This window comes from Chrysemys picta, chromosome 16, assembly GCF_011386835.1.
Source record: "Chrysemys picta bellii isolate R12L10 chromosome 16, ASM1138683v2, whole genome shotgun sequence".
NCBI classification, from domain to species: Eukaryota; Metazoa; Chordata; order Testudines; family Emydidae; genus Chrysemys; species Chrysemys picta.
The window spans coordinates 30,960,466-30,983,437 of NC_088806.1; the positions used below are offsets into that span (position 1 = coordinate 30,960,466).

Sequence of the window (22,972 nt, forward strand, 5' to 3'; positions counted from 1 at the left end):
TCGTACATATCTGGCAGTGTCCTTGCACCTCACTGTAGTGCCACTGGTTTCTTCCTCAGTGAGTTTGCCCAGCTGACTCGGAGCCAGTGGGGCACTATGTCTGCAGACAGGTGATGTGCCGGCTCCGTTCCCTGCTGCAGGCTCACAGCTACTACCGAGAAGCAAGACACAAGGTAGGCAAGAAAGCATATGCCCTCGCAATTTCTGGTGCCCCCAGGTGGCCTGACACTTGCCCTCTGGACAGCACGGGATGGGGAAGAGGCTCCTGCTGATCTGTCATGGATTGGCTTGTGTCTCTCCATTCCATGCCTCCCTGCAGGCTTCGTGTCCTGGCTAAAATGGTACAGCCATGGTTTTTAGGCAGATGTGCAAAGTGCCAAGAGCACTAAACCCTTCTCTCAGCAATTTTGAGCTCTTCTCCCAACCCAGTCCACTTCTAGTGCAATCCTGAGGCTTGAATCAAGTGGAAAACTCCAACATATAAACATAACTTTTATTGCACACGGCGCTGGGTTTTTTCATAGAAAAAGGTATTAACACATAAGCATTTGCAAATCAAAGCAACTCCTGTTGTTTTCAGAACAGTAAACAGCATGCAATGTCTTTGAGAATTTGCTTTTCAAAACCACCAATAATATCAGGGAAAAAATCGCTGAGTCTCTTTGTGCCCCTTTCAAATAGATGTGAAATATATATAAGATCACATATATATATTTTTTAAATCTGTAACATCAAATTCTTTGTGCCCCGGCTTCTTTTTCAGTTCTGGAGAAGAAGAAAATAGTTTCATTTATACAAAAGAGTTCATTATGTACAAGAGTTTATTTTATTTCAATATAAATAATGCAGGAAACCAGCAGTTTTTTTTTAAATTGATTTTCTCATTTCCTACACAAGAGTGTAGGATTTGGAGTATGCTCCAGCCCCTTGTTTTTGAGATCTCCCTATACCGGATGTGCTCATTTCTAGTAAAGAGTCTCTAGAGCCTCCCATTTTGGTGTGTGTGGGCATGCGTGGCTCAGCGCTGGTGGCAGCAGTGGGATCGGCGGCAGGAGCGGAAGCAGCAGCAGAAGTAGCAGAAGTGGAGTTTGCCGAGACAGGCATGGTGAGAGTTCTTTGAGGTAAAGTAGTTGTGGAGGAGCCCGGGTGCGCCAGGCCCAAAGGCTTGCTGCCTGGGTCTAGCGTCAGATGCCTCGCTTGCGTGTGATAAGCCCTGGCTAGGTTTCGGATGGAGGCTTCCCTGGGCGGGACCACTGGACAAGGATCGTGGATGTCAGGCTTGCGGAAGAATGCTTCTGATTTCATGTACAAGGGAAGGTTGCAGTAATCGCCTGCAGGGAACAAAGACAGAGGTAAGGTGCTTGAAACGCCTAGCAGTTTCGCATAGAGTGTGGGAAGCCAGGGTACTGACTGACCCGTGTGTGTGCCTGAGAACAAGCGCCTGTTTGTCTTTCACTCTTCCTAGCTCTCCTCTTTCTACACAGGCACAAATGGTTTGTGTGCGCTTTCACCCCAGGAACCTTGCTCTGCCTTTGCTCTTTTCTTCTCAGGATCAGAGAGGAAAGAGCCCTGTTCTTTATGTGCACCACTATTTGATACTCTCATCTCTGAAGATGAATAAAGAGCCCATGCTATAAAGAGAGGAAGTATCTAACAAACATTTGGCTGCTCTCCCTGCCCAGTAACAGTGAGGAAAGTGTAAGGAAATTACAAGCCCTGCAAAGAGGTATTTTCAGTGTCTTACTGTACCTTGGGGATAGCCCCTCTGTGTTTTGAGTGGCTGCAGCTGTCATAAGACTGCTTGGAGTCTTAAATGTTGTTCCATTGCAGAAAGAGCAGGAGTCTCTCTTTCTAATTTTGGGAAGAGCTGCTAGCTGATGAATCCGCCCTGCGTTATCAGGAGGAAACGGAAGGTTGAGAACTGAGGGGCCGCTGCTGCTGAAATGCAATTGAAATAGCGACAGCTGCTGGGGCTGGAGTCCCTCTTCTGCCCACGGGCATCAGGGGTGAGGTTCCAGAGGATCCTTTCGTTCTAGCCTCCCCCAGCCCAGCAGCTGTCAGAGGAGGGGTGGGAAGGAGGAAAGCCAGGCCCCAATCACCGCAAAGGCAGAAGAGGGGGTTGAGGACAGCAGGGGTCCCTTTCTGTCTTGCTTCCTTCCGGAGATTGCCGATCAGGAAGTAATGCCAACGCAGGCGGCTCTTTTACCGATCACAGCAGATGCAGGTCTGGTGAATGCTAAAGCTGGCGTGAGGGGTAGACGCGAATTACCAGCCCTGTCCCCAGGACGAATTCGCTGGAGTTCAGCCCCTGGAAGCAGCTATAGCTCAGTAACCAGAAAACCAGAAAACTGGCCTCCATCTCTCTGCAAGTTGGAGTGGCGTGAGCCCTATCCGGAAATGCACGGCCTGACGCTAGAAAGGCAGCAACTGCCCCCATAGGAGCCAAAGGTCAGTCCCTGAATGCACAAGAGAGAGGTCAGAGGGGGGGTGACGCTATTGGCTCATCTTGCCCAGCTCCCTGTGAACGCAGGCTTGAGGCCATCCACTCACAATTAATCAGACTTTGTTCCGTATCCTACTGAATTGTGGGCTATCAGGATAAACCTCCTCTGGTGCTGAGAGTCACCTGTGTCCCCACTCAGCCACACAAATTCATTTGGTCCTGTGGCACCTTTGAGACTAACAGAAGTACTGGGAGCATAAGCTTTCGTGGGTAAGAACCTCACTTCTTCAGATGCAAGTAGTTGCATCTGAAGAAGTGAGGTTCTTACCCACGAAAGCTTATGCTCCCAGTACTTCTGTTAGTCTCAAAGGTGCCACAGGACCCTCTGTTGCTTTTTACAGATTCAGACTAACACGGCTACCCCTCTGATACTTGACAAATTCATTTGCTCTTCTAGGGCCCAATTCTACAAATATTTATGGATGGGGGAGTAATAGCTGTGGTGTCCCATGGAGCTCCAAGAAGGTGGGGTCAGGGGTGGCAGTGTTTGCAGGACTGAGCCCTTAACCTTTCCTCATCACTGGATGTCTCCAGCCTCCCGTCTCTGACTATAACGAACTTAGAATTTCAGAGGCAAGGACTGAAAGCAGCACCCAATACATACCACCACAAACAGTAAATTACCAGGGATCATCGGTGTATAATAAACCTTATAACAGACATGTCAGGCTAGTGGGCTTAGTAAGCATTGATCACAGTGTGAACCTGAAGGCTCTAAGTTAACAGCTGCAAAGGATTAGGTAGGTGTGTGCAACCTAGAGGACAGCAATAGGGTCAGTGGCACTTGACTCCTTTTGAGAGCAGCAGCTCTATCTAGTTGTTATCCCTGCTTCAGTTTGTCCTTAGAAAGGCCGAGAGTGTAGCGGGGTAAAACTGAGATGACACGTTCTGTGGTAAGAAATCATTTCCCCTCTGAGCCCTTAAAGACTGGGAAATAGTGGTCAAACTCTTGTGTAAAATAAGCCCTGTTTTCTGTTCTAGCTACCAAGAGAATCATGGAACAGACAGTAGCAGCAAATGTAGGTGAGCACTTGCGTTCCAGACGGGGCCACACCTGCCCTGCTACCAGACTCACACGGGCCGCCCTGGTTGGTCGACACAGCAGGGCTGCTTGAAAACCAATCTGGAGGAGGGCCGTGTGTGCGCTCTGCAGGACGACAGTGCCATGCTGAGCAGTAGCTCTCAGGGGCTGGGACCTTGGTGGTTGTAGGAGCCACGCTGCAGCCTCAGTCCTGCAGGGGTGACGCGGGCGCTCTTAGCAAGCTGAGGGATACTTACTCTTGTTAGCTCTGTGCGGGATGGGCACTGCCACGTTCTTGCCTCTGTCGCTGTCCTGTGGCTTAGGTGGGGAGGCGGTGAACCTGCAGATACCGGGCTCAGATGGGGTGCTCATGGACGTCATGCTGTCTGCGTTCTCATTGGTCCCCGTGGTCATTTGGTCGGAAGAGCTATCGGAGATGAAGCACTCTGTGATCTCGAACTTGGCGTGCTGCAATTGCTCCTCGAGCTTGGCGTGCTCATAGGCTCGTGCCAGCTCCTCGTAGGTGGATGAGGCGCTCTCCGTAGACACCATGCTGTTCCGCCCTTTGTCTGAAAACAAGGTAGGCAATCAGTCTGATCTGGGTGGGGGGGAGGTGGCACTGGTGCAGAATGCCGAGGGTGCAGCTGCTTAGAATTGGCAGATTTTGACTAAATTGTGTTTGAAACAACTGTATTAAAATGAAGCAGTCTGCCGTTTTTCAAAACTTTATATGTTACTATAAAAAAGCTGCACAGAATCTCAAACCCCACTAAAATATTGTAATGTTTGTTTGTTATGTATTTTTTAAAAGGATGTATCCTTATTTGTGTGAGTGTTTTGTGTTATCTACACAACGTGTAGTTTAAGTGATAAATAAATAAGTGATGCACTTGTTTTTATTTAACCCAACAAAACACAACAGCTACACCTTTCTGTGTAGTTTATAGAAAAATGAAATGTCAAAATTTGATGTGGTGTTCTCCATTAGTAAGCAAGCTTGTCCCTTGTGAGAATGGATGGGAATGTGTGTGTCATGCTGCCCCCAGGCATCAGCGGTGCATGCCCCAGCCACTCATGATACTGACTGCAGAGCAGGGTGGATAAAAATCAATGATAAAAAGAAAACAATTTTATTTTATTTAAATCAGAAATGTTTGATGGGTTTTTTCCTTCAAAAGGCATTTTATCTAGAGAGTTTAAATTAAGATTGATACATTATAGCTCAACGATATCATGAAAGAGGGATTATATGTTCTGATTCTATAGTAGGAGACGATATATTCATGTCATGTGTAAGAAAAGTTTTGTAAATGAGTTTTAATAGTTCATGGATTAGGGACCCAATTTGATAGGGTTCCAGGGCCTTCCGTATAGACTGAGGTTAATCTTTCGATCTACCCTGGGGGCTCAGTCTAGAAGATAGATACCCTCAGAGATGCTTTGTTTTGAAGTTTTCAAACTGTGGCTTTGTGACTCCTGAGATAGCAGCACAAGTAATTAATATATAGAGGGGAGAAATAACAGACCTCAACTCTATTGTCCCTCTGCAAATTGGTGTATACAGCGTCAATCCCTTACCTGTCTGTAAAAGTGCAAAGTTTCCAAGAGTTCAAGGGGTGGAATAGATCTGGACAAGGAGTCTGGAGATAAATGTGAGAAGGGAGGGACAGGCAGTAGACAAAAAAGGTAAACTGTTTTGTTTGGGCAGCATATTCCAGAAGTGTTGAGGTCTTTCTGAGGGTAGCCTTCAGTGATTTGTGATCTACCCCACCATTCTCCCACTAGAAGGGAAAAGCTATAACGGTAGCAGGCAGTAAAAGAGATCCAGTTTGGGATTATTTTAATGAAGTTCCTCTACCTGTGGGTAAGAAAGGCGTGGGTGTGTGTGTGTGTGCAAAATGCAAACGGTGCAACAAAGAAATGCAAGGCCTGGTTGTTTGTCTGAATGAAACGATGTCATGAGAAGTATTTCTCCTCTGGTGGAAGCTGTGTTGAAGCTAATGAAAGGAACATGCAGGATCTTCAGCTTGGTAAACTTTTTTTATTTCATACTTTTTTCTTAAGGATGGTCTGTCTTCCTTTGGGACTATTCTTGAATTGTCATGTGTGAGCACAAGAGATTGTTAGTTGTTTCTCTAAAGGTGAAATTGTCAAAGGAAGATCTGTCTTGTTCAGCTATGGATTTTTTATGTGAGTGTCAGTGCATGTAATGAGTAGCATGATGATAACTAACTGCATTGATGTCTGGTGAGAAGAATCTGTCCTCAACATACAGGATTCTGAAGCCTATCCACCTTCATGGTTACTGTCATTTTGTATAGTTTCAGCGTTGTCTGCCAGTGATAGTGTTTCAGTCACTGTGCCCTTGTATATCCCATGTAGTGAAAAGAAAATGAACTCTCCATCAGCCAGAAAGAGCTGTAGAAATGTTTGTGCAAAGAATCAGGAGATCACAGAAAGAGGTAAGTGCTTGAAAATATTCCTGGTTTGTTTATACCACAAACTTTCTGTGCTGAATGATTGAGAACCCTCACTTCATTAAGGGGGTTTGGCTGTTAAGACTGGGATACAGTCCACCCAGCAGAGCAGATGTCACAGGCACACTGCTGGATAAAATGTCTGAAAGAGAAATTGAGCAGTGTGTGAAAGGGCTAGATGGTGAAGTGGTCAACCTGAGGCTTGATGGGTGGAGACATGTCCACAATGCTCTGGTTGTAGGTGCTTGTGTGACAATGGAAGGAGGGAATGTCTTCTTTACAGAACCAATGGAGACATCAGGAAATGCACACACAGCAGGAAAAGCTATAACAAAGTGTGGGGAGAAGGGAAATGTCTAGTATGTCGCTTGGTCACAGACAATGCTGCAAATGTATCCAAGACGAGTGTCCCGAGCTAACCACATGTGGTTGCATGCTCAGTTGATGCACCTCCTACCCAAAGGCCAATGTTGTAGGAAGGGTGTTTTGAGAGGGAGGTCTGCAGGTGATGGGGGAGTGAATATGTGGCCCCTGGGGCATGAATCTTGGCTGTAGTGTGCTCTGCTGGAGCCAATGCGGAGCCCAGCAGCCAGCTAGGCAAGGCTGTGAGCACTAAGCCTAATGGTACCCATCAGCCCCTTCCCAGGGGGCAGGGCCACTGGGACTATAAGAGGCCTGGCCCTAAGCGACCAGAGGAGCGTGCGAACAGGGATGGCAAACAGGGGAGTTTACAAGGGAGTTTAACAGGGGGCAAGGGGGCAGGCCTGCACTGCTGCAGCCAGAACCTGCCCCTCACTTCAAACCCCCCAGCACTCGTTCCACCACCATGAAAGAGCATTAAGGGACTGAGATATTGCAGTGCTGGTGTTTCACATGGGCCATCCATGGGCTGAATGCTAGGCTGCTGGGTGGGGCTGTGAGCCAGGACCCCTGCATCAAGCCAGCTGAAAAACACCTGGGCAACACTCAGCAGAGAGGCTGCCAGAGGTCAGCTGGCCAGGGAGGGCCCACTGACTCTTGGGTCACACAGACTTCTCACAGTAGTAGCTGCAACAGCTGAAGTCACTGTTAGCTCGCATCCATATGATCTTCCTCCTCTCAGCCATTGTGCCACATTTGTCTTCCTTCCCCAGGACAGAGGCCAAAGCACAAGCTGGGCTCCCTAGTGGAAGAGACAATTCAAGGACTAGAGAAACACACATCAAGCCTTTGTTGCAGAACATGACAATGCACCTGCAGACGCATATCCTGACATCTGTCCAGGACAACATTCTGAGGAAGCCAAGCAGGTCGCCCAGCAGGAACAGGAGGACCGTGAAGACACTTGGCAGCATGTGACTTCCAAAAGACAACAGACGAGCATCCATGTACCAGCACTGCAGATACAGGTGAGCACCCACTTCCATGTTCTCTCCACAGGTCCTAATGCAGAGTGCCACCTACACCATCATCTGAGGGAAGGAAGCAGATGGAGACTCCACCAATCAAAGATGCGCTGTCCTAGGGATGGGAGTTCCACAATCACCACTCCCAGGAGGAGGCAGCAGGTGGTGCTGGTCAGAGTCTCCCTCCTATGGGGGACTGAGTCATCAATCTGGCATCCTGACCAGGAAAGCCCAGAAGTGTACTGTCAATACACTCTTCCCACAGTATTCTGGCCAGCAAGTTTAAGTAGGATGGGCTGGACGAATGGACTATAAGGCACATAGATAGATAGAAAGCTAGGTAATGATTAATAGCTCCACATCTAGTTGGCAGCCAATCTCAAGCAGACTGCCCCAAGGATTGGTCCTAGGGCCAGTTTTGGTCAATAGTTTCAGTAATGATCTGGAGGATAGCATGGACTACACCCTCAGCAAGTTTGCAGGTGACTCTAAATTGGGAGGAACACCACTACATACACTGCAGGGTAGAGATAGGATACACAGGGACCTAGACAAGACAAATTAGGAGATGGGCTAAAAGGAATCCAATGAGATTCACCAAGGACAAAGTGCAGAGTCCCCCACTTACTTACTTAGCACTTACTTAAAAGAATCCCATGCACCACTACAGACTAGGCACTGACTGGCTAAGTAAGTGGCAGTTCTGCAGAAAAGGACCTGGAGGTAACAGTGGACAAGAAGCTGGATATGAGTCAATAGTGTGCCCTTGTTGCCAAGAAGGCTAACAGCAGTTTGGTCTGTATAAGTAGGAGCATTGCCAGCAGATCAAGGGACATGATCATTCCCCTCTGTTCAGCATTGGGGAGGCCTTATCTGGAGTACTGTGCCCAGTTTTGGGCCCCAAACTACAAGAAGGATGTGGAAAAATTGAAGAGAGTCCAGCAGCAGGCAACAAAACTGATTAGGGGGCTGGAGCACATGACTTATGAGGAGAAGCCAAGAGAACTGGGATTGTTTAGTCTCCAGCAGGGAAGAATGCTGGGGGCGGAGTTTCCAAAGAGGATGGCACCAGACCATTCTCTGCAGTGACAGAACAAGGAGCAATAGTCTCAACAGGTAGAGCAGGAACTTTAGGTTGGCTATTAGAAAACCTTTTCCACAAGGAGGGTGGTGGAATCTCCATCCGGAGAGGTTTTTAAGCCCTGGCTAGGATGATTTAGTTTGGGAATTGGACTAGAGGAGGTCCCATCCAACCCTGATATTCTAGGATTCTACATTGCAAAATACTCTGTAACAGCCACTTGGCAGCAGCTCCTCTGGCCAGAACCAAGCTAACTCTCCCACGACACCTGCAATGGAACTCAGTAGTGGACTGTTTTGAGCACTAGATCAAGAACTGGCCTAATCTGGTGACATTTTGTGAACAAAATCAAGAAAAAATAGAGGGTACTGTCACCGCCAAAGTTCACAACATTGGGCTTAAGAGAAATGTTGAACACACACTGAGTATCCTGAAGCCAATTTCTGTAGCCTTGAACAAAATATTGGGAAAATAGCTGTTTTATTGGTGACAGTTGGAAGAAACTGAGTGAGGTCTTAAAAAGAGAATTATGCCACAACAGAGTTAAATTACAAGCATTAAACAAATACATGGGACAAGCACCATCTCCAGCTCATTTTCTGGCAAATATTCTCAATACTCGGTACCAGGGTCAGACCTTTACTGCTGAAGAGGAGGAGTTGGCTATGACATAGGCATCTAGCAATCATCCCTCCATCCTGCCAACTAGAATAAACTTCAGAGTGAAGCATGAAATAAATATACATTTGCTGATGATGTTTTACAGAAAGTCACACAAGCACTAGGATTCAGAGACCATTGAAGTGATGATCTCACATTTTAACAGCAGTAGCTTCTTCTGCAGGTACAGAAAGACTATTCTCTTCCTTTGGACTAATTCATTCCAAATTGAGAGATCAGTTGGGACATAGGAAAGCTTGTTTTTCTTTTCCAGATTATGAACAAAACAGGAAGATGAAGACAGACAGCTGCGTTAGCTGCAGCAGCCAATATTGGATTTAATTTTTGTTTTAAAGATTCATTTAACTCTTTAATTAAACATTCAAGCTTGTTAAAATTATTTAACTAAATTCAAAAATGCTTGTTTTGTTAAATTATTATATGGTTGCTCTTAAATAAAACAATTTAAATGTCTGCCCGGTGATGTTCTCCTCCTAATACGGCATGGCAAGAAAATCCTCCAAAGACTAATGATTAACCTGGAGATAGTTCACCTCCCAATGACTCCATAAATATCTGCTTCAATTACCTTTTATAAACGAAATACCCAATCAATCAGTCATTCATTCATTTTCTGATATAGCTGTAAAACGAAACTGAAAAGTTTTTAAAAATGTATAGCATGTCCCTTCTAAAAATGAAAGCTACATCTATCTCTGAGTTGTGAAGAATATGTATGAAGGTTATAACAACCAACACCAATGCACTTTTATGTAGAAATCCATGATTAACTCAAGTCTTCCTGACTGACGATTTAAATCAACTCCACCCTGCTGCAGAGCATACTCAGCCCGGAAGATGGGTGGCAGGAGGCTCTCTGTGGATACCCTGGGCTGTTTCCTGCGGGACAGACGGTAGAGGGAGGGTGGGGCAGAAGCTGCTCCCAGGAGTGAGTAAGTGGATAACTGAGCAGTGCTGCTGCCTCTGGTTTCTCTCTTGCTCCACTACGTGTGCCAGCCACCTGGCCTTCCCTCAAGCAGCAATCCCCACCTCCACCTTCCCCATCCTGCCAACTCACCCGTGTCCTGAGATAAACTGGCGCTATAGCTGTCGCTCTCTGTGACCGTAATTCCATGCTGGGATCCCACAGTCCTCCAGTCTGATGTAAGAGTACGTGCCGGAGTAGACGCCTGGCATTTGGTGAGAGTCCATTGGCTGGAGTACCTGTTCCGGGTGCTGTGCGTCGATTTCACGCTCTTCCGGGAAACTGGGTCTGAAGCAAAAGTTAGGTTTGTTCTCTGAGAATTGAGAAAGATGTGCTCTTGTGAGGCAAACAGAGCGTCCCTGGGACCCACCTGTCTACAGGGTGAACATGTGTGTCTACAGCTAGACATAGGCACAAACGGATGTATGTCTGTGTATACTGCTAGACATCTGTCCACCAACAGACATAAGTGTCTGTCGTTTACCAGCCCTGACCCATTTGGGGCACTAAGGGGTAACTTTTTCTAGCTGATGAGTTGATTGGTACCACATTAGGCACATATCTAGTGGTTATCACCAGCATGGATGTTTAAACATTATCAGGCATCCAATCTGAAACAAAATCAGAAAAAGCCATAACTGGTGGAAGATTGGCAGAACACTTCCAAATACAATTGATTGATAATAGTTTTCAAAGTCTGGAAAACACTTAGCTCCAAATGATATAGTTTATGCATTTTCCTGTGCTGTTTGGTTTTCTATTAGAGCAAGAGTCTGTAGTCACTTGTATAACATGATACAAACATCAAAATATTTGTTGTCATTTGTAGAATGGACTGATTTGAGAAACTTCTCTTCTGCCTGCTATTTTCATGAAGTTATGCACATATTTAGACTCCCTGCCTTCTCATTATAAGGGATAGATTGTTGATGTTATCTGCTCAGCTGGAGCCATAAGTCTAAAGCAACTGGAATTATCATCACTAAAGACAATCCATGTACACTATTTATATAACAGTGATAACTCTTAGCAGAAGGTCTTGTGTGAATAACAAAATATAACCATGTAACCCTACATCTAACTATGAGCTACAGAATGTCTAATGTAACATCCCTTTGAGCTATATTGAATGACAGTAAGTTGCAACATTTTCACTCCCCCTCAGAATCTGTCTGTCTGATGTCTGTTCAATGCCCTGCTGCTGCTGCACTCGTCCCTGTCACAATTGCATTTGTTGCACGGGAGCTCTCACAGCCACGCTGCACAAAGGGGAGGGTGGCTTCTGGAGCAGGCGGCAGCACCACCATGTTCAGTAACGGGAGCAGGCTTATAAATGACAGGGTGCAGTTAGGTTACTGACACACACCACAGTTGGTATTTCACACTTGTTCTTGGGATGGGAAGAAATCACTTTTCTTCGGCACAAAGTTAGGGGGGGAAAATGGGCAGCATTCACGTAGGACGTATCATCCTAGCCTTCCCTGACATGATCCACCCAAAGCTCCAACACCCAGTAATCCAGGCAGTATTAAATTTTCACTTTCGTTTTATGCGGTGGTGCTGCTGTGAGGAAGACAAGAAATGCTAACAGCCACCTGAGAGACACACCAGCTACAGTAGCATTTCTGTTTAAAAGAAAATGTGCAAAGTGCTCTAAAGTTCACAGCCCATCAGTGTGTCGTGGAAATGTGCATGCTAGTAGTAGGCTGTGGGTCCCATGCGTGGTACAAGTTTGGGGTGATGGTGAAGGGGCTCCTGAGGTACAACTCACTTCCTCTCCTGCCGTCTGACCTGCCTTTCACTTTAAAGTGCTCTAAAATGCAAACACAGCCCAACAGGCGTGGGATGCCTGATGAAGACTCAGAACAGCGTCTGCAGTACAATTTGAGGGTATAGAGTCTCCCCATTCCTACAATACAACAAGCTACAGACAGTGCTGAGGCAGCCAGAGCTGAGCTGGGCCTTGAACTGAGAATGAGTGAGCTCAGTATGGGCCCCATGCATCGATTTTGGGGGTGCAAAGCCACACAGCGACTGAGGTGCCTAGGTCCCACTTTTAGGCACCACTGCAATCCCCCAACTACACCTCAGTTTGTGCTCTAATAGTTCTCTAGGTGCCTGTGAGCACATCTATTGCCACCTCTGGCACACCCCATCTCCCTCTCATGCCTAAGCCCCAGCAGGGCACATAGGCAGCCTCTGAGTGTGCCAAGCCTAACTCCACCCAAGCTGGTCTGGGAGGAGACAGCCCCCTTACGACGCTCAGCTCAATGGCTGGGGTACTCAGTCAGCGAACAGCCTGGCTCAGTTTCCTCTCTCTGCCCCCACAGCCTCGGGTACTTACTGGTTCCGGGTCGAATGTCAGACATGTCGATCAAGGGTCCGGTGTTCTGTATCAGAGCTGGATGGTGCAAAGATACTCCAGTGCAGAAGCTCTGGGGAGTCACAGCTTGGCTGAACTCTGTGTCTGTCACTGGTATTGTAGCTTTATCATCCCCTGCAAGAAGCAGAGATTGGGGACTGAGCTCAGACAGCTCCACAGACACTTCTGTGGCAAGTAACCAGCATCACCAGCCCACACTGTCCTGACCCCCTTGGCAGTAACTCCCTGCCAGACCCATCTCTGGCTTCGCTGCTTGGGGGACCTCCCTCAGGCTCAATACACACAAAAGAGCTGGGGCTTCACACAGCTCCTCCTGTGCTGTATGGTGCAGGGCCAGGGAAGTGGCACTTCCTCCTTCCCGGGCATGAAATGGGGGCAAGACAGAGGCGACTCCCAGCCTCTGTCCTGAGGGCCCCTCTCAGCTTCCAACCCAGTCCCCCTAGAACTGGAGTGTGAGAATGATCCCAAGCAGTCTTGGCAACTTGGCTGAAGATGGAATAAATACAAGGGGATTGGAGGTGGGGTGGGGAGAAACCCTCCAGTACATGCCCTGGCCAGGACGGGCTCTTGGCATGGGGAGCTGGCACTCAGAAGCCAGGGCAGGCAGATCTCTACCTGGGAATAGTATTTCCCTGGCCAGAAGCATAGCAGGGGAAAGCTTCTCTTCCCCAAGGACCCTGCTGTGGGTTCTCTCAAAGCATAGCCACGCCTGTCCCATCTCACAGTGCTCGCTGCCGCTGCCCTAGTCTCTGGCAAACGAGCAGGAGTGCGTCCCGGCCTGCAACACTCTGACTGGACCCAGCCGGGAACCTGTGGGGCTACTGGAAGGGTGCCGCCATGGCCCTCATCAGGGAAGGGGGGGTTTGCTCAGCCATCCTTTAAACTGTAACAAGGCCGAGTGCCATTAGATCTGAGGCTAGAGCCCCACCCACCTAGCTGCTTGATGCCCTCCTTGTCCTCAATGAGGAGCTGGACACGAGGAATATCGATGTGCAGCCGGGGCCCCTGGGGGGGCCCTTTCACGGGTGTGTCGAAGCTCCGGTTATTCTTGCTGCAGAGAAGAGAGAAGCCAATGAATAGAGTAGGGCCTCCACTTCACTGACAGCCTTACCGGCGACCAGCTCTACGACCCCTTTCTTCCTGCTGGGGGGCGGGAGGGGTGAAGAACGAGTCGCCACCCGCCACGTATTGGAAATCGCTCTGCCGTGCTTTGAAAGACGAGCAGAAAGCGACGCACCAGACCCGCTGCCGTCACTGGAAGAGAGTCAATGTTATGACGCCCTCAAATCCCCAATTAGGGGGTAAAAGAGGGTCTTTGCTGTGCTCCATCATCGCAGGGATCCAATCCCTGCGGCGCTGGGTGCTCACACTACCCCAAATGAGCAGGCAGGACTGTGAGGCGAGTCACACAGCCGCAGCCTGCACACGGCCGGGCCTCGGTGCCTGTCAGGGCACCACCTCTATCCCCTCTTCCTCAGGGCAGCCTCCCGCCTGCAGGGTCAATGCTGGGTATGATCCCAGACTCAAACACCCCCATCGGGTGGACAGCCCCACAGGGCCACTTCTCAGGCACCATTTGTCTGCTGTCAGGAGGGGGGGGGCCAGCAGCAGCCACTGGCTACACCTGCTTTCAAGCGGCATTAGAAAGGGAGGCTTGGAAGTGACCCCCCCGATGACTGTGGGTCTGTCCACACTGCAAGTGGGAGGTGTGACTGCAGCCTATGTGGACACACGCGGAGGGTGCGCTCTGGTGCCATGAACTACACCGGCAAGCGAGACAGGTTCTTACACTGGCAAAGAAGGTGCTGCTCACTCACCTTATTAGCATTTCTGCCAAGCTCTTTGCATCTGCAATACAAAAGCGAGAGACATTTGTAAGAGAGCCAGGAAAAGGTCGGAAGATAGATTCTGTTCCCACTGCAGATTGATGCATGGGCTGGGGCGTGTCCCTCTGTGCCAAGGCAAGTTTCTAGAACAGCCTGCTGTGTGATATGCTAGGCAGGAGGGTACATGACATGCACACAGACACGCTCAACATTCATTCTAGTGTAAGGTGTGTACAATCACAGTATCCTGCCATCAAACTACAGCCAACTACTACAATAGGCACAGTTATTTTCTAACTAGTTTGCTATTTTTTTTTTAAATCCTTCCAGTCAATGAAGCTCTTGGCCTCACCCATCCAACCAAAATTCAGCCTTGTTCGGTGCATGCTTTTAAAAGAGCAACACAACCCAATGCCCAAGAGAGCCTCCAGGATCTAAACTAAGATCTACACTGAAATGGATGACCAGAGACTTTAGAGCTTCAAAAACTCATGAGGGCACTGGGTTTGTCTGTCTACTTCTCCCATACGTACCACGGCAGAGCAGCTTACAGATTCTTCTGTCAAATACCATCTCCCCTGCCTTTGCAGGGCTGTTGCCCATACTTCCTGCTTTCTGCTAGAAATCTATCGTCTCTTATTAACTGTTGCAATGTGTTTAGTCCATGTTAACAGAACCCCCCCCCAATCAAAGTTTTCTGTTTCATTAAGCATCTGTCTATGCTTTGGGGACTGGGTGGGGAACCCTGCCCAAAGCTGTGAAAGTGCAGACTGGACCTTGTAGGGAGATAGCGCCCCCAAATCCCCCTCCTGCCCCGCCATATGCCAAGCTGCAGATGCAAGTTACAAACACCACTTGGGAACACGGCTGGCCATGGTCAAACCCTCTAAAGCCCAAAGGTGTTTAACTGCAACCATCAAAGGTAGTGTATGCCATTAAAGAACCGCAAGGCCTGCCTTCCAGGAAAACTCCAGCGAGACCTAACACTCGTTAGTGTAAACTAATCAGCTCCCAACAAACAAACCCAAAATATTAACAAAGCTCAGGCAACTACCGCAATGCTTCTTGAGCCTACCTCATTCACTCTGCCCGCCTGTCTGTTAGATCCCTTCATAGAATCATAGAATATCAGGGTTGGAAGGGATCTCAGGAGGTATCTAGTCCAACCCCCTGCTCAAAGCAGGACCAATTCCCAGCTAAATCATCCCAGCCAGGGCTTTGTCAAGCCGGGCCTTAAAAACCTCCAAGGAAGGAGACTCCACCACTTCCCTAGGTAACGCATTCCAGTGTTTCACCACCCTCCTAGTGAAATAGTGTTTCCTAATATCCAACCTAGACCTCCCCCACTGCAACTTGAGACCATTGCTCCTTGTTCTGTCATCTGCCACCACTGAGAACAGCCGAGCTCCATCCTCTTTGGAACCCCCCTTCAGGTAGTTGAAGGCTGCTATCAAATCCCCCCTCATTCTTCTCTTCTGGAGGCTAAACAATCCCAGTTCCCTCAGCCTCTCCTCATAAGTCATGTGCTCCAGACCCCTAATCATTTTTGTTGCCTTCCGCTGGACTCTTTCCAATTTTTCCACATCCTTCTTGTAGTGTGGGGCACAAAACTGGACACAGTATTCCAGATGAGGCCTCACCAATGTCGAATAAAGGGGAACGATCACGTTCCTCGATCTGCTGGCAATGCCCCTACTTATACAGCCCAAAATGCCGTTAGCCTTCTTGGCAACAAGAGCACACTGTTGACTCATATCCAGCTTCTCGTCCACTGTGACCCCTAGGTCCTTTTCTGCAGAACTGCTACCTAGCCAGTCGGTCCCTAGTCTGTAGCAGTGCATGGGATTCTTCCGTCCTAAGTGCAGGACTCTGCACTTGTCCTTGTTGAACCTCATCAGGTTTTTTTCGGCCCAATCCTCTAATTTGTCTAGGTCCCTCTGTATCCGATCCCTACCCTCTAGTGTATCTACCACGCCTCCTAGTTTAGTGTCATCTGCAAACTTGCTGAGAGTGCAGTCCACACCATCCTCCAGATCATTAATAAAGATATTAAACAAAACCGGCCCCAGGACCGACCCTTGGGGCACTCCGCTTGAAACCGGCTGCCAACAAGACATGGAGCCATTGATCACTACCCGTTGAGCTCGACGATCTAGCCAGCTTTCTATCCACCTTACAGTCCATTCATCCAGCCCATACTTCTTTAACTTGGCGGCAAGAATACTGTGGGAGACCATATCAAAAGCTTTGCTAAAGTCAAGGAATAGTTCCTCCCAACCGGCTACGGCTCTGCCATGCGCTTCAGGGCCGACTCTCATTCTACGTCCGTTCAGTGGGGCAGCACCCCTCAGGAGGCCGGGCTCACACCTCACCTCGCAATCTCTTCAGACGCTTCTCCTTCCTCTTCTTGCGGATGATGAAGAGCAGGGCCACCCCGAGCGTGGCCAGGATCACAGGGCAGGCGATGGTGAAAAGCTTCTTCACGTCGTCCCCCTCCCCCTGAGCAGATTTGATTGGGGGTATGGTACCTAGGAGAGAGCCACACACACGAGGCAGTAAGACCACACACCCACGTCGGACCTCAGCTCGGGGACCTGAGCACAGCCGAGGCCAGGCTGGGCTGCGGACAACAGCTTCCTCCCAACTGCAAAGCGGCTTCAGAGGGATGTCAGGGTGGGGGCAGGGGGAGGTGTCTGGGATGCCCAGATAAATGCGCTTGCTCTCTCTGCTTCCAGCCAGCCTGGGAACCCAAGAGACAAGCTGGGCTCATGGTACCGGCAGCCAAGGCTGGCGGTAAGTGTGTTTAGATGAGGGTGTTTCTGGCTCACCTGTGCAGACTCACCTGACATCTGCACTGCAGCGGGAGGCGTGACAGCTCGTGGTGGCGTACCCACACTGGTGTTCATCTAGCTAGCACAGCCTGGACCCCAGCATCGGCTGTACAAGCTGCTCGGAGCTCTGGGTGTGCACTCGCTCCTATTTTTAGCCCCTCTAGCCAGATTCAAGCTTTGGCAGTGCACCTACCCGTGCTGGGTGCCTCTCCTCCGGCTGCAGCACAGACCTACCCTCAGAGCTGGGCTGTTGGGGGCTCACCCCTCAGGGCTACGGAGATTCACCCAGCCCTTCTTACAGCCAGTCATGGGAACCCACGCTAAGCACACGCATGATACGTGAGAGCATGTGCAACTGCAAGTCCCGGAAATGGCAGCTAAGAGGTGTCCTGGCCCCAGCCACCGCCTCCCCTGCCAGGAGTCACGTTCCTAACACATAGCCACGTGCTGTAAAGTGCTCTGATCTGACCCACCACAGAGTTTATCTGGCACGGAGTCCTTGCCACAGCCACTGACCACGGTAACCTCCTGAGGACGTCAGCGCTTGGAGGGTGGGGATGCGGGGCCACTGGGATGCGTTGTTGCCCCCCAGAGAAGACTGCATGCAAATTTCATTTCCCTGCTGGGTGGTGTGGGCTTTGCAGAAGGGGGAGTGGGGGCGGGGTACGCAGTCAGGTAACGGGCACACCTGCCCTGTTTCATCTCCAGCTCCCTCTCAGTCCACTGATAAAAACCAGGCACTTGCAGTCTCCCTGGAGAACGAACATGTGACCAGGCTCGGAGCAGAAGCATCTGCCACGAGAACACATCAGCCCTACACAACTCCCTGCTGACAGCTGGCACTGCCTGGCTCGGGGGCCGCTCAGGAAGGGGCCGGCACAGATTTCTGGCCTTTGTGTAATTGGAACAAGCCCACCTGGCACCTGAGCTGCCCTTGTGAAAGGTGAAGAAACAAAGCAGGTGTGACACTTAGAGGGGTTTGCTTTACAGCGAGAACCCCCACAGGCTGAACGCTAAGGGACTGAGCGGCTAGCGGTTACAGCCAGGACTCCAGGGTTCATTTCCTGGTTTTGCTACTGACTCCCTCCCTGTGCAAGTCAGGTCCCTGCTCCGTGCCTCAGTTTCCCCATGTGTACAATAGGGATAGTGATACTGGCCCCTGCAATCTTTGCAGGGAGGGGGGGGCAGGGGAGGACAGGAACCAAAGCGGGGGAGCAGCAGGGATGATTGCCACCGGAGAACCAGCTATTACTACGACATTTCTCAATGTTCTTTGGACAATAAGCGAGGGAGGAGGTGTGGGGTATCACTCCAGTTCCCGGGTGTCTGCATCCCAAAACGAAACCACTGCAGACAGCCTGCGCAGGGATGCCAAGGACTGAAGGGGCGATGGGGTATGTCTACAGGGCAGCTGGGCGTTTGCCTCCCAGCGCGGGCGGGCGCTAGCTGTGCTCGAGCAAGTGCTGCGAAAACAGCAGGGTGGCTGCCGCAGCTGGGTAGCTGCCCGTGTCTGCCCCCGGGCTCAGGCAGGAGTGTACTGGGATGGCTAGCCTGCGTCGACATGGCCACACTGCTGTTTTTCACAGGCTAGTTCAAGCGCATGTCTGTCTACCTGGGCTGAGAAGCAGGCTCAGCGTAGAGATGCCCGTGGAGAAAGGACAGCTCACTGCTAGTTAAATCCACCCCTTCCAGGAGGAAGGAGCCTAGGCCCTGGATGGGAGAGGAGGAATGGCTGCTACAGCCCTGCTGTGCAGGGTCAGACCCCAGCCAGCACAGACTCCGCCGAGCCTGCGCTGGGTCACAAAGATCAGGCTGTGAGTGTGTTTAAAACCCAACCCCCGAGCTGGGACAGCTAGGAGCCAGAGCAACCGTGTACCTAGTAATCAGGCAGGAGAAAGACCTGGAGAAGTCTCTAGCTAGGACAGGCCTGTGGTGAGCTAGGAAGGCACGTAGCAGGGAGTCTCCAGCAAAGCCATCTCTCCAAGCCCCAAAGAGAGTGTTTCTCCTGTACTCCTCTCCCCATCAGCCTAATCTAGTTCAGGGTGTGCTGGTAGCCATGTCAGTCCCAGGGTAGTAGTGAGTGAGTGAGTGTTTGAGTGTGTGTGTGAGTGAGTGTCTGTCTTTTACTGGACCAGCTTCTGCTGGTGAGAGAGACGAGCTTTCCAACCACCCAGAGGCCTGAAGAAGAGCTCTGTGCGGCTCATGTCTCTAACCTACTTTAGGCAAATCTCACTACTCGGGCTCCCCTCCCAGCTCCGGGCCAGGCGCCAGAGCCCCATGGGATCCCAGCTGTGGGCAGAGGAGGGTGAGGGGCAGGAGGAAGGCTAGTGACAGCTGCACGGAGGGCCCGGCTAGGAAGTGAGGAAGGTGGGGGGGGAGCAGTGGAGATGCTGCAGCTGCCTGGCGTTCCGCTGAGTGGCTCGGCAGGGCCACAGGCAGCAGCAAAACGCCGAGCAAGAGACAACCCCTTAACGCAACGACGCCGGCGCGGGAATCCGACTGCTGGCCCGCCCCAGCCGCCTAACCCGCACCACATGCCCCGGCCCCCTAAAGCACGCGATGCCCCACGGCCAGCCCCCCAGAACCAGGCCACTCCCCGTGCGGCGTCAGCGCTTACTGCCGTCGTAGTCCAGCGTGGCGAACTGGGCGGTCTCGTTACCGCAGCCGGCGCTGTTGCAGGCCTTCATCCGCAGCTCGTACCAGGTGGCCTCGCGCAGCTCCGTCAGGAAGACCTCGTTGGAGCTGTTCGTCTTGAGGCTCTGCCAGACCCAGTTGCCCTTGGGCCGGTACTCCAGGACAATGGCCATGATGGGGCAGCCCCCGCTGCTCCAGCCCTGCAGGTTCAGCCTGGCGTGCGTAGAGTTAATGTGGGTGAAGAGGTGCTGGTCCTTGCTGAAGGAGGGCTCTGTGGAAAAGGACATGCCATGAGGACCTGGGAGGGGGCGGCTCGTACAGGGCAAGCTTCCCATCTGCCCCCTCCCCATGGCCTTCACTCGCTTTGCTGCATCTGAAGCAGTTTGGTGGTGGGTCTCAGTCCAGCCTTCAATGGGAGCTGGCTCTTACCCCGTCCCCATCCTGCCAGCAACACTCAGTGCGCTCAACCCAGCGTCTGCCCGGCGGCCACAGTTCATGCTGCAAACCGAAGCTGGTGACAGAGCTCCCAAGCACAAAGCCACCTGCCCGGACGCTGGTAAATGCCCAGCAAGTGAGAAGCAGCAAAGGGCCCCTCCTGCAACGTCGCCAGGCAGGGGCTTTGCTGCTCGGGTTCCCTCCTGCAGGGGTTTTACGGCTGGGCTGCTGGAAATAGGGTTTGGTAACTGAACTGAAGGAGCAGAACCTGTGTCTCCGTAATACACGACTGCTGAGGTCACTACCTGGGCAGCCAGGGGAAAAAATCCTACTTCTGGTCACAGCCAGTTGCGACAGCATCTTAGCTAAAGATGACTGAGGACGATGGACTTCTTTTACCATCGGTCACAGCCAGCAATAAGCTCGTCTGTATAAGGCCAGGGCCAACTTTTAACAGGACTCTTGTCAAGGACGTGAGGCCAATAAACTGACCTCCTGCACCTTGCACCGCACATTACAGAGGAAAATTCCAAACGCTCCTGGGAGTTTCTCATTTCAGCAAAGAAAAGGACACCGACGGCCGCACAGAGGAGTCAATTGACCCCTGCGGCAACCTTACAAAACCAAATAACCCTGCAACAACAGACTGGGGCAGGAGTTTTCCTGATTCTCCTGTTCTGCCCACCAGTCTACCTCACTTGATCCTGGCAAGAAGGCAGCGCTGGCCTTACTGGACCCTCTCTGGACACCTAACCATGGACCCAGCATCATCCACACCCCCGCTGGATCATGCTGCTGTCACTCCTCCTTGTGTTCCCAGTACTGCAGATAGCAAACTGCACTGGAGCGAACTGGGGGAGAAGGCAGGGTGTGTGGCACTCTGACGGGAGGATGGGAAGGGGTTAAAGCATCAACACCTGACCCCACAATGGGTAGGTCAAATGTAAAATCTGAAAGGGAAAAGAAATGCAGCTGGTGAATCTCTGCACCAGGCTTGTGAGGCCCCTGGCCATGCTAGGGCCTGGGCAGTGGCACGGAACAGTGCAGAGCAAGTTGCCTCAGGACCTTTCCTCGCTGGGCTGGGGGAGGCCCTGGTGAGCGCGTGCCGGAGTAGCAGCTGGTCCAGGACGCCCTGGGAGTGGCCAGCAGTTCAGGAAGAGCATCGTCCAGGACAGAAGCAAAAGGGAAGCCCTTCGCCTTTCCCGACCGACAAGCTAGAACTCGCTCGTCAGGCCGTGTCCTGTATTCTGCCTCCAGCAGCGGCCTGTGCGGATGCATCCGGCCCATAGTGCTGTGCTGAATGAGGGGCGGTCTACTTCCTCCCTCGCTCCCGCCCCTCCCTCCCTCCCTCGCGCACCAGGACCTAAGGAATAAATTAAAGAGGGGAACCAGCGCAGGTGGCCCAAGACGTACAAGCAACTCTGCCAGCATCAGGCCGGCAGACAGACCAGTTCCGAGCAGCGGGGTGGCCCCTGCTGGTTTACCTCTGCCGTGTGTCTTGGCCTCGATGATCTCACTGATCCGGCCGGCCCCCACGCTGTTCTTAGCTGCCAGCTTCACCTTGTACCATGTGCCACACTTGAGGCTGTCCAGCTTGAACGAGCGCTCGGTGGAGCTGATGAACACGTCTTTCCACTCCTCGCTGTTGTCCACGGAGTACTGCAGCACAAAGCCTGCGGGGGGAGAGGAGCAGGGGCTGTTAGCGCTCAAGATCTAGAGGGAGACAGGGACAGAGCACAACCTGTTTCTCCTCTCCAAGGGGGATGCAACATGGTGGCAGGTGGGAAAGGGCTGGTCAAAGAAGCCCTGGCTCGGCAGGTCTACTGTGCTCTGAATCTGGGCATCCAATCATCAAGCAGGCCTCAATCCCGCCCGTCCGAAGATAGGTGAATCTCAGCCCCATTGTACAGATGGATACACTGAGGCAGGGAGGGCTAAGGAGCTAGATTTGAAGAGCCTTTAAGTAACACCATGGAAGGTGTTGCATTAATTGCCTGTGCAAAGTACAAGGTTAGCCAATTTAATGTGCAGTTACCCAGCACGCTGCACATGCTCCACATTCACGCGAGAATCTGGTTCCAAGTTACTTGCCCAATGTTGCGCAGCCAGTCAGAGGCAGAGTCCTCCAGAGAACCCAGAAGTCCAGAGCCCTCGCCACTGTTTTAGACTAAGGGTATGTCTACACAGCAGTTTCAACTCAGGCTCGAACCTAACCCTCCCTTCCATCTACACACAAGTCACACTAACCCAGGGCTCAGATCCCAGGTCCCCACAGGGATGGAGGGTCAAACCCTGAGTCAAGCCAGGGCCCTGGGTTCAAGCCTTATTGCTTTGCAGTGTAGATGCAGCCCCCCATGACTCGTGTTCTGGAAATCCCACAAGCCAACTTTCTGTGTCCTCTGGATGGTCAAGTTTGGTAGACAGTCACATTTTCCCACATTGCACCACAAACAAAGGGATAGAGTGGCCATATTTTGGAAGGGCGCTAGGAAGTCTGGGATATGGATGGTTGGACTTGGGCCTGAATAATGCAGTGCAGATCCTGGAATCCCAGGTTGGGACCCAGGATTCAACAATTCCTAGCCTGGGGTTACAAATGAATGTAGATGCTCAAGCCCTAGGTTCACAAACCCAGGGTCTGTTAACTTCAGTTCTGCTGCAGCAGGGCTCACAGTGCAGGGTAGAGACACCCTAAGGGCGCCCTACCCCTTGGTTTGGGCTCACAGCAGACTGTTGTAAATTGCAACCCAC

The 22,972-nt window shown here is 51.0% G+C and overlaps 1 protein-coding gene and 1 long non-coding RNA gene across 3 annotated transcripts in view; one reads left to right on the forward strand and one right to left on the reverse strand.

The window, feature by feature from the left end:
- Nucleotides 1-481: 481 nt before the first annotated feature.
- Nucleotides 482-22,972, reverse strand: part of DSCAML1 (DS cell adhesion molecule like 1) — a 289,234-nt gene continuing 266,743 nt past the window's right edge. Inside the window, exons 25-33 of one of the 2 annotated variants that reach the window (XM_005299759.5) lie at nt 21,706-21,894; nt 19,770-20,057; nt 16,694-16,849; nt 14,313-14,343; nt 13,428-13,546; nt 12,457-12,609; nt 10,206-10,400; nt 3,782-4,093; nt 482-1,331 (exon numbers count right to left, since the gene is read on the reverse strand). In XM_005299759.5, coding sequence (XP_005299816.1) covers nt 889-1,331; nt 3,782-4,093; nt 10,206-10,400; nt 12,457-12,609; nt 13,428-13,546; nt 14,313-14,343; nt 16,694-16,849; nt 19,770-20,057; nt 21,706-21,894 — 1,886 coding nt within the window. In that variant the 3' untranslated portion in view covers nt 482-888. Of the gene's footprint in view, nt 1,332-3,781; nt 4,094-6,872; nt 7,164-10,205; nt 10,401-12,456; nt 12,610-13,427; nt 13,547-14,312; nt 14,344-16,693; nt 16,850-19,769; nt 20,058-21,705; nt 21,895-22,972 lie in introns of those variants that run through there. The other variant, XM_065569156.1, reaches the window with a different exon arrangement.
- LOC122173870 (uncharacterized) lies at nt 3,970-7,271 on the forward strand. Its single transcript, XR_006174823.2, has 3 exons — nt 3,970-4,104; nt 5,907-5,986; nt 7,135-7,271. It is a non-coding gene; the product is annotated as an uncharacterized LOC122173870 (long non-coding RNA).